The 15,995-nt window shown below is 41.8% G+C and overlaps 1 protein-coding gene and 1 long non-coding RNA gene across 8 annotated transcripts in view; one reads left to right on the top strand and one right to left on the bottom strand.

The window, feature by feature from the left end:
* Nucleotides 1-7,098, top strand: part of HDX (highly divergent homeobox) — a 51,289-nt gene extending 44,191 nt beyond the window's left edge. For all 7 annotated transcript variants that reach the window (XM_082208464.1, XM_082208468.1, XM_082208466.1 and 4 more), the window contains one exon: nucleotides 1,416-7,098. In XM_082208464.1, coding sequence (XP_082064590.1) covers nucleotides 1,416-1,541 — 126 coding nt within the window. In that variant the 3' untranslated portion in view covers nucleotides 1,542-7,098. The remainder of the gene's footprint in view (nucleotides 1-1,415) is intronic.
* LOC309524098 lies at nucleotides 2,241-9,649 on the bottom strand. Its single transcript, XR_014215786.1, has 2 exons — nucleotides 8,517-9,649; nucleotides 2,241-8,483 (listed from the first exon to the last, which is right to left on the bottom strand). It is a non-coding gene; the product is annotated as an uncharacterized lncRNA (long non-coding RNA).
* Nucleotides 9,650-15,995: the final 6,346 nt, after the last annotated feature.

A 15,995-nucleotide genomic window follows, 5' to 3' on the forward strand; every position in this document is an offset into this window, starting at 1 on the left:
GCTCATTTTTTGTTCCCATTGACTAATTGAGAACTACAAACCTCTATACTGTTTTTTCCTTTTCACATAGATGGATGAAATTTGCAGACAAGAGAGCACACCCAGAGTGAATTATGCTTGCAAAATTTCAGGCAGATCCATACCAGGCTTTTTATGCAAGGAATTGTTGAACTCACTTTCTTTTTTCTTTCCTGCCAGAATTGGGTACAAGTTTCAGGCATGATCACCCCTGCTGAGTAAATGAAGCCTGCCAAATATCAGAAAGATAGGTGCAGTGGTTCTCCCACATGGGCAAACTTTATTGGTTGGGGTAGGAAATAGAAATTGTTATAAAAAGCTATAAATGTAACTCCCTTTCTCACTGCTCCTCCCTAGCTGAATACTCTCAGGGAAGAAAAGAGAGAGAGAGAGCAGTAATTTTTAATTGTTTGTTATGAAAAATATTTTATAGTCAGGCAGGCTAAACCTAAGCATTCTGATAAGGGTTCATTTCAAAGGAACTATGGTACCTATGTAGTCTGCTCCTCTGTACAGTCATACCTTGGTTTTAGAAAAGCTTAGTTCTCGAACATTTTTGCTTCCGGATGCCGCAAACCTAGAAGTGACTGTTCCGGTTTGCCAACTATTTTAGGAAGCCAAACATCCGACAGGGCTTCCACAGCCAATCAGAAGCCCCTGCAGCCAATCAGAAGCCATGTTTTTGTTTCTGAATGTTTTGGAAGTCAAACGGACTTCCGGAATGGATTCTGTTCAACTTCCAAGGTACGACTGTATATGGTTATTTAGAAATAAGCTCCACCAACAGAACTAAATTGTTTTCAAATAAGCATGCCATGAGCATGTTTAAGGCAAGGCTTTTTGTTACCTTTGCTGCAAACAGGACTTGCCAGAACTCACCAGAACTCAGTTCCAGCACCTCTCTGGTGAGAGCCATTGCCATTCTAAGAGAACAAGGGAGCTGTTTGGCACCTCTTTTTCTAGAAAAATGGCTGCAGGAGATTAGTACAGCTACCCCTCTGAAAACATTTTTAGATAGTAAAGCCTGCATGATCTAATTGAATTATATTTCTAACACAATTAAAGTACCTAATTGTTAAGAGGCTTATTTAATAAATTTATACCACAGTATTTGGGCAGCTTACATTAGCCATTGAAAACAGCTAATGAGGCCCTGCAAGAAAACTTAGCAGTTCTCTTGTTTAGGGTTTCATCCAGCAGTTGCTCTGTAGAATGGTAGCACTATGAAGCAGTTGCTGAGATCTCCTTTCTCTCTGCCAAGGAGTGTTGCTTTCCTTCTTTCCCCTCCAAGGAGTTGGGTCAAATACGAACTACGGTGCAGGAAAGTAACCAGGACTGCTACTCCACCAAAAGCTGTTGCAGCTTCTCATTTATTTATATTTTGTATTCTAATTCAGGCACTTCTGGCAGACTTGCCTCCAGATTTAGAAGAGATGGATTTCAATCATTCATTTCCGGAACCTGATGATACCTCGTTCAGCTTGTCATCTTCATCGGAGAAAAACACCTCGGACAGTTTGTGATCTTTGATGCAATGCAATGTACTTGCCTAATCTGTATGTTTTGAACAAATTGCATTTTGTTGGCCAGTACCCTTGAATATGAAGGTGGGGGGTAGGGGTGGAGGTGGGGAGACTAGCAGCCTCGTTAACTGGGGGAGGTAGGTGGTAGCCACAAATCATGAATTTTGTTTTTTTATTTTGGTGAATGTGAAAGCTACTTGAGAAAAATACACTATGGTTCTAGCATCTATTCCTTGGTTATTGTACCTTTTTATTCATTACTGACCTGTTTCGGTAACAAAGCCCTCCTCTGAGCAGGGCAATAAGTAAAATGGAGAAAAAGTTGTGAATTATGCTAACAATTCAACCATACTTTCCTATTCTAGCCCACTAGTTCTGTTCAATGCCTTCGCTCCCTTGCCCCTCCTCAGGTAGGTTAGCAGGTCACTGGAAATTAAGGCCTTCAGGAGATCAGTGAATAAAAGTTGGGCCCTCACTAAAACGACGATGGTGATTCCAAACAAGGGATCAAGCTAAAGAAGCTTGCAATTGTACCTAACAGCAAATCATTGCTTCTTCTCTCTTCTCCACCTTTCTCCAATGCCTGAAAAATTATTGGAAGAGTAAAGCTAGCTATCTTAATTGATTTCAGTAAATTATATTGTGCATAGTGGCAGATGGAAATCCTGAACAAAAATAGTTGGCTTTAAAAAAAAAAAAAAAGGAATGCCCAAATGCTAGGAAAAGCAACAATTTCCAGTAGCCCCAAGACTCTCTTCCATTGTACATAGTGAGAGTGTGTGGCAATAACACTGGAGAAGTCACAAAGGAACAGCATGTACACAGATCCAAAATTTGCATTTGACTTCTGTAGCTTATTTATATGACCAAGCCTCAGCTGAAGGCTGCCCAGAAGATGTTTTTGTAGTTCATAGGGGAGCCTTCTCCTTGGCTGAGACTGAGAATCAACAGACAGAGCTTGGGAACCTGAGGACTGAGAGAACTGTTGATAAATGATGTTCCCAATGGAAGTACTCCCTGGCATTGCTATTTGGAACAGCTGCTCAATTCAAATATGAATTAGTCTAGATTCCCCCCCCCCCCATACCAACAACAACAACACTCACTTGTGAATTGGCTGTGGCATACAGACCAGTAACTTAAAAACACTTTTAATATGTTCCTGACTTGGAAGTCATTTATTTCAATTTGTTAGGCAAATATGAGCGCATGCAGAACTGAGCTTGGTGACAAATGCATTTTAGTCACCCGTATCTGTTGCGTGGGTCGAAATCTTGATGTGCATCAAGTGTTCAAAATAATGAGTTTTGAGATACCCAACACACACACACGTCACTATTTCCCCCAGCTCTTAGAACTGAGTCTGTTTAACCACTTCAGGAATTTTTATCTACAGTTGCATATGTTAGATCTTTAATTGGATGTTGAAAGTGTTAGATACTCCCCCCCCCCCATTGCCAAGAAAGATGTATGGTTTGCTCTTTGGGATGCTATTTCTCTTTTAAAAAGACGCGTTTTATTATTTCTCTGATTCAGTAACAAAACTTGGTGTGAAAGAGCTGTTATCCTACTCCCAAAGTAACCTTGCACATCATTGCTAGCCTCCTTCACTCTGTCCATCACAGCCTCAACGTGCAGCTCTCCTCCCATCCTCCCTCCCTTTCAACTGCTTTGGTCCTTGCTTGAAATGGCAAAGGGAAACAGCTTCAATAGAAAAACAACTCTCCCCCCCCCCCATCTCAAGAAGACAATTTTAGTGGCAAAGAGAGAAGAGGTGTTAAAACTTGACTTTTTATCCAAGGGCAATTGCTCTGTGTCCGAAGGTGGGGAGGCAAATGACTAATTGCCTCTCTGTATGATAGTTCTAATCGACTTAGCTATGACCACAGATGTTTTTACTGCGCACTAAAAATATATAGGATACTGTTCTGCACCCAAGAATTCAAAATTTCGTGCCAAAAAAGGATGTATTCCTTGGAACTGTACGGAATATCCTGATTTCTCTTACTTGACACATTTCTGCTATTTTTGCTATTTTTCTGTATCACTCTGATTTGCTTCATTCTGAGGAGGGGCAGGGAAGTATTCAGGACATTGAAGCCCCTACCCCTACTTCCCCATGCCCATTGGAAACCTCATTCAGCCATCCCTCTGGGTTCTGTGATTTGAGGAGGCATTGCCCACAGAGTGTTTTTAGCTCAGCTTTGTTTGCAGCAATAAGGGCTAGAAACCTGCTGCTTAAAAATGAAAGTTGAGATTCTCAGGAAGCTTTTAAATCTCTTCCCAAGGCCATGTTGTATATCTCTCTCTCCCCCCCCCCTTTGCACTCTCCTGTAATCATGTCACAGGCATGACTTCTGCTGTGAGGAGTAAAATCCACCAGAAAATTACTTTCAATTAAAAAAGAAATGAAGAGAGTGGGAATGATAGGGAAGAGGCAGAAGTGTAGTGGGTAGCAATGTGGAAGAAGGAGGCAGTTAGAGAAAGGAGGATGTTTGGACAATAATGGGGGAAAGGAAATGGGAGAAGCAGTACAGCAGGCACATATTGCCGAACCCTGCAGTTATTTTGTGTCATGCAAGTCAAAGTCCTTTCAGAGAGCACAGGTTTTGATTGTGTGCCATTAGATAGTGTGGAAAGGATCTATACAAGACCTAATGGACCTGCACAGTACCTTGATGCTGGAAACCTTTTTCTTCCACTTACTTCAGTTTAGCACAAATGCACTGCTCGCTATAGCTATTGAGTTGTATCTGACTATGTCATACTTGGAACGGAGCCATTGCCATTAATGGCCCTCAAAAGCCATTTATTTCAATGGGTCTGCTCTGAGTATGGATAACATTGGTTTACACCCTGTTGAGTGTTAGCAGTTAATTGCTTTTTTCTGCCCTAGCTTTCTAATGGTCATCGTAGAATGCAAGTGAATGGGTGTGAATAGAAAGGCAAAGCATATCTGAAGAACCCATAATTTGCTAATCTTTCAATGAAAAATTTAGTTTTCTGTAGTTTTGACTACCTCCTACTTAGGTGCCCAGGTTTCCTCAAGCGGACTCACATTTTACTTGGCTAGAAGTAAAATGTGAGAACTTGAATACTGCTTAGGCACGTCCCTTGTGATTGTCCTGGAAAGTCCTGCATCAATTTTTATTGTTTTATCAATCATTTACTGATGCACTTCCCTTGTGCTAGGGAACTCTCTTCCTTCCCTCAAGAACCCTTGACAGTAAGGCATTTGTTCCAGTTTTACACGCACAACACAGCCAGTGTGTTTAAGGGCTTGGGTGGGATGTGAATATAACTCTGCAAGACTTTAATTTTAACATCTTGGGGGCCTTGTTTGCATATTCTTGTGCGCTTCTTGATGTCATGGAATCTTAGAGTTGGAAGGTACCCAAGGGTCATCTGGTCCAACCCCCTGCAATGCAGGAATTTCAGCAGCTGAAATGTATGACCTGACTTAGCCCAAAAATGTATTTTATATGGATGTGGCTGAGCCGCAATAGCTGTTTGATAAGAGTCTTGCAATCTTCAAGTGATGCAAATATGCATTTTTATTTATTTTTATTTATTTTATTTATTTAACTGTCTGTGCCAGCCTTCTACACTCAGGTTAGTTTGCAGCGGATCATAAGCCTGTTCAAATTTGTTAGCCTGTATATTCAGTAGAGCAGGCATTATGGGGAGAGCCTGTGGCCCTCTAGATGCTGCTAGACTCCAGCTCTCATCCACCCCACCTTGCCGCTTCCAATGGTCCAGGGGCAGGATGGGAGTTGTAGTCCAGCTAACTCTTGGAGGGTTGTACGTTCCCTGCACCACACCCATCAGGTTCTATTCGGGACTTGTCTTTTTACTAGAACCTTTAACGTGAACCCAGGTGATCAGACACAAGGGAAGTCAGGACTCCCTTTTAACAATTCTATAAAATGGAATTTTGGTGGAATCGGCTTGTGTAGGGGATAAGGGCACTTGCAGCTGCTGTAATTTTCTTTACTGTACAGCTGCAGGAGTGGCTGGCACACACTCTCAATCCCTCTCTCTCAATCTCTCTCTCTTTAAAAAACCCAGAATGGTAACATTCTGGCTGTGCCACCTGCATCCTATTTTGATCTGAGTTTGGCCCACTTTTTAGATCCTTGCATTATGTGAAGACTAATCCACAAAGACATGCTATTCTGTACCTACTTAACCTGGGAGTAAGTTGGGGAACTAACTTCTGTGTACGGTACCTTTTCTACCTTGGTGATGTCCCCCATGTGCAAGAACCCAGTGACTTTACCACACGAACCAACGTATTTCATCCAGATGGTATTTATATGAGGGTTGAGTTGCGTAACTATTACAACTACTGGAATAGTCTTTGATATTTGGCATTGTATTATGTGCTTTCACAGAGAAGGTATTAGTGTTTGATTTTCATTGGAGAACCATTGGGAAAATCTTCCCCTGCTCATGAATTAATGTTACCTATGGATGGATGGGGTATAAATTTAAATCCTGATTTATTCGGATGACTATAGCAAGAATAGCTTGGACAAATCAGCACATGCTACTTTAATGCCTCCTAGCTGAACCTGGAATGTGGAACAGTTTAATGCATTAAAACAGCAACAACAACCCAGTACTTAAGCAAACCACATGCCGTTTTTTACATGCTACCTCTGCAAGATGACATCGCTTAGAGGCCATGCCAGACTATAACGTGACATTTCCCACCCCGTGGCAATAAGTGACTTGCAGCCAATGTTCACTTCCTAACATACACCAGCCTTTTTTTTGAACATTGCCTATATCTGGGGTGGCTGACCTGAGACTCCCAACTCCCTCCATCCTCAGCCAGCATGTTCAAGGATTAGGGGTGATGGGAGGTGGAATCCAGCAGCATTTGGAGGGCTACAGGTTGGCCAACTGGCCAGATAACTGCTGTTACAGATTTGAACTATTTTTTCTTCTGCTAATATGGTTAGCACTATGATGGCAATGGATGGCTGATTTGATAGGCAGGTGTGTGTGTGTGTGTGTGTGTGTGTGTGTGTGTGTTTTAACCACCGTGAAATATTACTGTATTATTAAGGCAAAGCACTGCTGGAAATGTTTCCTTTGAAGTGAACAGAATTGTACAAGCTCCCCACAGCATTGTGCCTCAAAGCTGCAACAGATATGCTAAATAAGCTGGTAGCTGCAGGTATTTCTCAAACCTCCGTCTTTCTCTTGGAGTAGCTGTTCCAGTGTTTGTTGCAGGTGGCTGGAGTTAATTCCACACTATCGATGAGACCGAACTCTTACCTTCTGTAATTATCCAGCTCTTCCTGCTACTTCCCCCATAGAAACCAACTGGAGATGCCAGTTGGTTTGGAAACAAGTAAAAATCAACTTCTTCCTCCCTAGTCAACCTTCCTTGCCATATAGAGGAGTTTTCTTCAGTTGAAGAGTCTTTCCTCTTGTTAAATGCTCCCCTTTTCTAGCCTGTACAATAGGCTCCGCCTACCTCTTGGGCCCAAACTAGCCCACCCTCAGCACTGGCTGTGCCTCACCCAACATTCCTGTAGCTTTTTTTTTTTAGAAAAAAAACACCAAGAGGGCACAGAGTAGTTTAAAATCCAGTGTAGTTCTACCAAAACTCACTGACGCTTTATGAAGAACACAGAAAGCCTCTGCCCACCCATGTCAATGTGTAGGTTGGAGCTTAATTTGTTGTCAAAGGTAGCATATGTGATATAAAAGTGACTAGTTAAAAAAGAAAAAAAGGGGTTTGCAATTTTTTTTAATGACTCTCATCCACTTTTCCTCTGCATAAAATTCATAGGTATTCATAGAGCAGCCTCCTAAAATAGTGCATTTAGTTCTCTTCCCCACTTAGAACATTTGTAGGAGTTAGATCAGGTGTTTAAAAAGAACTGACCAGTTGAATGAATTAATGATATTTTCTAAGCAAGAGAGAGAGCGTGATGTGCCCTCCATTTGCTGTACTGTATTATGGTTTTGGCCTTTTATCTGGCTGCGCTTGAAAATGAAGTGCTTGCAATCAGCTATGATCCCAGTATGTCAGAGTCACCAAGACAATTGAGAAAAAGGTGGGTGTGCTTCGGGCCTGTTGAAATCAACGAGACATGCCACGGTGAGGTCTTAGGTTGATTTCATTGGGACACGGACATTGCAAAGGGTGTCTTTTATCTATAGCAGGAAACATTGAACTAATGCCAAGGTTTGATGTTGGTTTTAAAGGAGCACAATTCAGACATGCCTATATCCAACATCCTGTAATACAACAACATGGGGGGGGGACATGTGTTGGCAAATGTGTCACTGTGGCACTGGCAGAGAGTGCATGGAATCTGCTGACTGAACATTTGCTTGGAAGAGACACATCTGTGCAGAAATGAAAGTCTGCTCTGCCCTCCTCACCGCTGCCCCCAGCATGGAAGGCAGGCAGCAAAGCTTTGAGTAACTAAAGGAGCAGGAGTCAGCAATTCGCTGTGCTTCCCAGCTGTTGAAAATGCTTTTTTCCTGGGGTAAGGAGATCAAGGGAAAGAGATTCAAGTATTAGCTCCTTGCCCTTTCAGCTCCTTGTGTTGTTGTAATCTTGCCGCCAGAGGACTATCTCCTGCTTATGCGTACAGTACATGGAAAGCAGGAGACTGCAGCTGAAAGAAAGATAATGTCATTTTTATATGAGTTGGTAAATATTCAAATGCAAAAGCTCTCACGTCCTTTCCCTACCCCGCTGTCTGTTATTAACTGGATCACTCCGTATCTAGTTATATGCAAAACAAATTAGGATTTTTTTTTTTATAAAAAAATTGAGCATACTGTATAACTGTTTAGAGCGAACAATCTTCACTCTGTTCATTGTTAAGCTGCTGGCAGCTGTGGAGGTGGTCCCAGCACAAAATGGTCAATGCATTCTCAGTACGTAAGCTACCCTTGTAAAGCTTCCAATTTCTTTTTCTTTTGTTTGCTGTAATAACACTTGACTTTTTTCTTTTGTTTGCTGTAATAACACTTGACTTCAATTTATCTTGAAAGCTTCTGATGGTTTTCCTGTATTTTGTGTTGTGCAACTATATATATATATATATATATATATATATATATATATACTATTAAAATGTGCCAACGAAGTTGAAGTGAATATATCTTTAACATAACGTCCGTTGGACCAGTTTGGGTAAGTTTTGTAAATTTAGTGTGATTTCAAAACTGAATTTCTCTTATGAAACTCAGTATTTGTACTGCAATTTTATGACATGTAAATGGTATGTGTAGCAAGAAGAATTATGACAGATATTTAACTTGAGTACCTCCACTCCAACCCAGGACATAAGATCTTGGTTTATTGAAATATGGATTCCATCCATTTGTATTGATCTTGTTTTTGTGTGTATATATATATAAGGATATTTATAATCTTGTATTAACAAAATCCATCACAACAAAGGTTATTTCATTCATTAGAAACCTACTCAGCTATTTTTATATAAACTGTTGGTTGCTGCCTTAACTTTTTTGTGAAAATTTGTGCCATAGAATTTTTAACTTATCAACAGATAGTTTACCAAGTTTGATTTGGTCCACACTTTAAAATAAAATATGAATATTGTATTTCAGTTATTGAATAGTTTTTAAGTCACTTATTTTGGTTAAAGATTGTTTTTCTAATGTATCCATTCTGTATAACTGCATCTTTTTTCCCTTTTTCTTACTATGTTTTTCCTTTTTAAAGTTAATGCATCCACACTGAAATGCACGCTTTTTAATAATTCCAGAAATGGTCACTGTTTTTTTGTTTCCTAAGTTTTCTGGATATAGTTTCACAAAACTTTAATTAATAAATTGAATTTGTTTGTTACAAACTTGTATCTATTAAGTCAAATTGGTTAGCATAAAGGGCTAACTGTCTTTGCTACCTTTTATCTATTACACTTAAGGATATTTTTCTATATCTACCAAGTATGAAAGACTGAAGAAATTCAATAAAGGCTAAGTGATTCGTTTTCCTACATGAAGTTTTCAGTTTCTGTATTCTCAATCATTGGCCTTGTATGAGTTCATCACGAAGTTAAATCTGAATCTCACATTTTTGAACTCTGTCATCATAGGAGTAGGAGGAATAGTGATAAATTGTGAAGATGAGCTTATGTGTTGAAGTAGTGGTACAGGGTTTTCACCTCTTCTCACCTGTTCATTCTTGACCATATATTCCAGGGTGGTTACCCCAATCTTAGTGAGGTCGAGATTGGTTTTGGGTTTTTTTGTGGGGAATGTAGAAGTTTGTGCTGGGGATGATGTTTGAAACTAACCACTTCTTTAAATCAGGTATACCCCAATGTAGTTACTAAGAGGAAGGTTTGGGTGGGGTTTTTTTGTTTTTGTTTTTTAGCGTTCTGGCCCAAGTCAAAGATTGAAAGTTCCCCAAACATACTTCTTTCCCCCTTCTACCTGTTCATTTTCCAGTGGTACATATCTGGCCCAGAAGAGAAAGTTGCATTAAACAGACTTGCGGAGAAGTGGGATATAATGAGGACAAAAAGACATCTAAATAAATATTTAATAAGATATGAGCTCCTTTCCTTCTGTTCAGACCACCTTCTCACTCAGGCCTTCCCTCTATTTTGCTTTCAGCAAGCTGAGACACGCAATCTCAGGCCACTGATCCTCTATTGCTCTCTGCAGCTCTGTTGCTGTTCCTGCTTCACGGCCATGTCTCTTGCCTTCCCAGATGGTTGCAGGGAGGACACAGATCCTGCTGCTCTCCTGTGAGTCAAGAAAAGTCAAATGTGAAGCCCCATTGAAGGTTCTTTAGCTCCTGGAAGCTCTTTGATAATGCTTTTCTCAGGTTCATTATTACCTTATAGGAGCAGCTTACAGATGTTTCCTTTCCCTGTTCCTGCACCTTGCCAATTTAGACTGGCTAGACAAGGTTGCAGGAAGATACCACTGAAGTCAGAAGCCTTACTGGACAGTGTTCTTACTGGCGTGGTGCAATGAAGCAGGAAGCAAGCACCATGGTTGTAGATCTGCTATCCATTTTCATAGGCACTGCACCTCAATAGGCCAGGAAAGTAATAGAAAGTCATATCCTAGGCCATCCAGGGTAATGCCTCCACCTATCTTCACTCAAGGACAAGGATTCTCTGAGATAATGTTTGTAGCTGGTTTTTATGTGTAATGATTATTTTAGTACACAAGAGGTTTTCCGGATTACTATTGGCCTTTTATTTAATAGCCTATGGTATAAACTGCTTAGAGATCTGTTAACATATAAGCGGTATATAAATTGCCCAAATAAATAAATAAAACCCACCCTGGAGGCTTATAACATGGGATAAAGCCTTGAGATGATGGAAGGAGGAAGAATCACCCATGCCTTATGCTTTGCAGCTGTCTAGTACACCAGTTGTTGCTGTCTCACCCCCTCCAGCACACCCCATCACTACAAATTGAGCATGGCACATGCCACTAGCATAGAGCATTGCCTGTATCACCCCCAGTTCAGGGGTACATGTATAATGCCTCATGAGGGACAGGCTCCAATCCTAGCATGAACTGATGGGAAATACTATACATCAGTGGTTTTCAACCAGTGCCATGGCACATGGGGTGCCAGACACTGGCCTCTGTCCCTCTTTCCTCCCCTTCCTCCTCTGATGCTCTCTCATATCTCTGCCTCCCAAAAGCTTGCACAGCTGTTAGTTGCAGCAGCCCTGGCTATAAGCTCTGCTGGCTAATGGTGCCACTTGAAGGCACCTTTTTTAGGGGTGGGGTGGGGGTGCAGCTCAGAGACTAGGGGTGGCAGCTGCCCAGAGGACTCCCAAGGAGAGGAGGCCGAGGGAACACTCCATAAGGGAGTGTGTTTGAAAAAGGGTGAGAGGCTGCTAGCTCTGCAGACAAAGGGTGACATTACTGGGCTCCTGAGCCCTACAGGAGTGCTGCAGAAAGAATGTAGTTGGTCAAGGCAGCCATGGACTCAAAAAGGTTGAAAAGTCTGCTATCCATGTTCACAAGCCCAGCAGGTTTTCTTCCCAAGTGGGGATCTAGGTCAGCCTTCCTCAACCTAGGCCCTCCAGATGTTTTGAGATTACAATTCCCATCATCCCTGACCACTGGTCCTGCTAGCTAGGGATCAAGGGAGTTGTAGGCCAAAAACATCTGGAGGGCCGAGGTTGAGGAAGCCTGATCTAGGTGTTGATCCACATGTTATTGTGAGTCTCAATTCCATGACTACTGTTCATGTTGGATCCTGTTTCCAACTGTACCGCACAGCAGGTTCTGGTCATAACAGATTCTCACACACAGGATATATCCTCTCAATCTAACTAGGAGTTCCTCATTCTGTAGCACCTGGCTGCCCAGAATTAATAGGAGGATGTTTATTAAAAGTCATATGTCTCATTCAGTCCAAGAAGTCCAACTGTAAGCATAAATAGACCTTCCTCTGGAAGATGGAGGGGATGATGTTACTGGAAGATGGAGGGCGTGATGTTACTTTTCTTGGAAGGAGACAACGCAGTACAGGTGAGACCATCCAAAGTTCCCAGAAACTGTGAAAAGCAGCCTTCCTCTTGATTTCTGCCTACCCTGAAGTATATGCAGCCTTGTCCCCAAGAAGATTAATTATTCACTAAAGAGAGATTAGATCTGTACCAAAGACAGACCAGGAGAGTGCCACATCTCAAGAAGAATAAATAGGGATGAAGGAAGATCCGAATACTTTACCTCTTTGCCCTTTACCTCTTTATACAGATAATTCATTTCCAGGTCATTCAGTGGAGGGAGTCTGCGTGAGGAAGAAGTGGGTCTTTCCACAACAGATTCCAAGGATTACATTTTAATAGACCTTGCTGACTGGTTCTCACAGCTGGCTCTGACATGTACCTTGCACTTTGTGGAATTAGAAACATTTGTCTGCACTTACATTCTTTGGATCCTAGAATTCTTAGTCCACATATGCCCACCACAAATCTGCCTTTAGCATGCAGAGTTTCTTTGTCACAAGAGACAAGTTATATGTGATTTTCTCATGTGTATAAATGTGTGTTCTTATATTGGCTGATTTTATTTTGTAGCGGAAGCAGCTGTAGGTTCCTGATCCAGAGCATGCTTCCAATATGGATCAGGGCCTTGTGCCGGCTTTCCACTGGAAATCTTTCTAGGTCTGTGTCTTGCTCCCAAAGCGCTGTTTTCTATAAACAGCATGTCTGGAGGCAGGCAAGAGGGAATTATCAGCACACACAGACAGTGAGAAAAAACCTGGCTAATGAATCCATTTTGGAATGGTAGCATATCCCGCCTTGCAGCCCTGCAGCTGATTTCTCTCCAATATAAAACCAGCCAGGTTAAGCACATTCATTTAAAGCTTAAGAGTAACATCACGTATAGTTTGGCCCTGTAATATTTTGCAAGACACTGAGTGCAATTTTGTAAGGTCTCTACTTAACGGGCATTGTAGTGATACCTATAAAATGTCTTTGGCCGGCCCAAAACAACTTATTGGATGAATAATTTTTGTAATGGTTTTCATTACAGTGTAGCACAGTTTACTTCCCCTTCCTCACCACAAACTCTCCTGAATGTACCATTAAATTCCACAGTGTGTTGAGGATTTGAACGCAATTCTCCCACGTCCATGCTGAGTTGTCATTTAAAAGACTATAACGGCAAAAAGCCACAAACACCCACTCATTAGGTTCATCTGCATGGCAATTGCTATATAGGATTCAACGATAAGAGGCTTATTTCCCCACCTGTTGAACATTATGCTTTATTATCATTGCCCATTTATTTATTGAACGCTTCCCCAGTATACAGTGTGCTATTACTATTATCCATCCATTATCTACCCCCACAGCTGCAGGTAATGAAAGGTAGCCAGGCCAGGAGCTGCACTTTACAGCAAAACACTAAATGTGAAATTGCTTCTCTTTGCTCTGTAAGCTGGTACAAAAATCCTGGTTAAAGCGGTTTACTTCCAAATGTTTATATATGGGACAACTGATCTCAATGATCACGGGTAGGAGGAGGAGTTACGCTAAGACCAGACCATGTCATTACCGAGGAGGCAGGTTTAGTCGTTATTTGAGGACTATCCCTGCCTCCAGGTCTGGTCTTGTCTGGATGGATACTGGAATCAGCAAGGGTAGCAATGAGACTAAGGAAGAGCAAGCTGAAAGGCAGTACCACCTCCTGGTCTAGCTCTAAGGAAGGTAGGGTAGTGTCCCATCTTCTCTAGTGATCAGCCTTCACTGGAGAGGCATGACTGCAACGTCCACCCCTAGATGGACGTTGTGCATTCCTAGATGCTAGCAATCTACTGTCTCTACAAGTGGAGGTCACTATTATTATTATTAGCCACTGGTGCTATCAATTCATCTCTGCTTCACTGCTTTGTGTCTGACACTAGTTCTTGTCACTACATTTCTTGTCTACAAACTCCGGTGGAATGCTTCAAAACAACAATTCTTGAGGTGTTCTTCATACACACATGAAAGGTCATCTTAGATGTCTCTCAGCCTTGAGAAGAGCGTTTTTGTTGGTTCATTAAAATGGACATGGCCAATGGCTTCTCTTCTCAATGCTGGCTATCAGAATGGTGATTGTTATACAGATGACAGCAGCATCTATGTGGTTAAATAAGGGTCTTGGATACAAATGTGGCTTGTCATGGGACGTAACCCAATTTCAGATAATGAGGCATTCTGAGTAACAAGCTGCCTACCCACAGATTTAATGAGTTATATTTATTGACAGAAAAAGAGATTACAAAAATGTAGCCATCTTTTGATGAGGTGAGGGGCGCCTGCCATGTATAAATAACAGAAACATTGCCTAACTTGTTTTCCCCATCCCTCAAAAGGGCTGTCCTGTGGTCACAAGAGAGAGAAAAGGGCCTATTTTCTGCATTTTGGAGCACATTTTTAGTGCAGCGCTTTTACAGTTGGGGGCTGAGTCAAAATGTACCCCAAACTTTGTCATCCTGTTTGTTGGGTGCACAAAAGGTTTTCTTTGGGGGGAGGGGGACAGGTTCAGTGATGTTGGGGGGATAATAATAATAATAATCTGGCTGAGTTTCCCCAGCCACTCTGGGCAGCTCCCAATCGAGTGTTAAAAACAGTACAGCATTAAATATTTAAAACTTCCCTAAACAGGGCTGCATTCAGATGTCTTTTAAAGAGAAGATAGCTGCTTATTTCCTTCACATCTGAAGGGAGGGTGTTCCACAGGGTGGGCGCCACTACCAAGAAGACCCTCTGTCTGGGTTCCCTGTAACCTCACTTCTCGCAGTGAGGGAACCGCCAGAAGGACCTCAGCGCTGCATCTCAGTGTCCGGGCTGAACGATGTGGGTGGAGATGCTCCTTCAGATATACTGCACCGAGGCTGTTTAGGGCTTTAAAGGTCAGCACCAACACTTTGAATTGTGCTCAGAAACGTACTGGGAGCCAATGTAGGTCTTTCAAGACTGGTGTTATATGGTCTCGGTGGCAACTCCCAGTCACCAGTCTAGCTGCTGCATTCTGGATTGGTTGCAGTTTCCGGGTCACCTTCAAAGGTGTGAACAGAGGTAAAGTATGGGGTAAACTTATTAACAGTAGGCATTGCATACCTGGTCGGTGACATGATGGCACAGTGGGCCTTGTGGCACAATGATTGTCTCCCACAAGGCTCTAGAGTGAGGTCAGGAAGCAGTAGTTTCTGATGCTTCATTATGAAGCCACAAGTCATCATGAAGCCAAATCCAAGTGAGAGCAGTGGTTTTTGCATCATTATTATTATTATTATTATTATTATTATTATTATTATTATTATTTTATTTATTTATACATCACCTATCTGACTGGGTTGCCCCAGCCACTCTGGGCGGCTTCCAACAAAATAAAGAGGAAAAAACAACAACACATCAAACATAAGCTTCCAGAAGCAGGAAGTCTTGATGGAAGTGGGGGGTGGGGGCAATAGCCAACAACAACAACAGAGAGTGCACTCATTTTCTCCTGGACCACAAAACTGGTAGTGGTATTCAGTGCTTTTTTTCTTTAAAAAAATGTTTCGGAGTAAAATCACAATTTTATAGTTCAAATCTGGAAAAATAAATACAGTAAATGGACAAAAGTACGAAGATTCACAAAATGTTTAGGGGTATGTGTACCCCTTCATCCCTCCAGGGGGGGGAAGCACTGGTGGTATTGAAAAACGTGAGTGTAGGGGAGGCAGTTTTGTGAAACTTTTGTCCCACTTTCAAGCAAAACAATTTCTGTTAAGATCTTCTGGCTCAGTTGTAGTTACAATGTGTGACTTGCTTGGCCTCTACAGCAGTGTTTTTCAACCACTGTTCCGCGGCACACTAGTGTGCCGCGAGGTGTTGCCTGGTGTGCCGTGGGAAAAATTGAAAAAAATTTTTTTTTTAAAAAAAGTCAAATTTTCGCCCACTAGGCGGGCGCTGGACTGTGTCCACCCTA

This window comes from Podarcis vaucheri (assembly GCF_965113315.1).
Source record: "Podarcis vaucheri genome assembly, chromosome: Z".
Lineage (NCBI taxonomy): Eukaryota > Metazoa > Chordata > Lepidosauria > Squamata > Lacertidae > Podarcis > Podarcis vaucheri.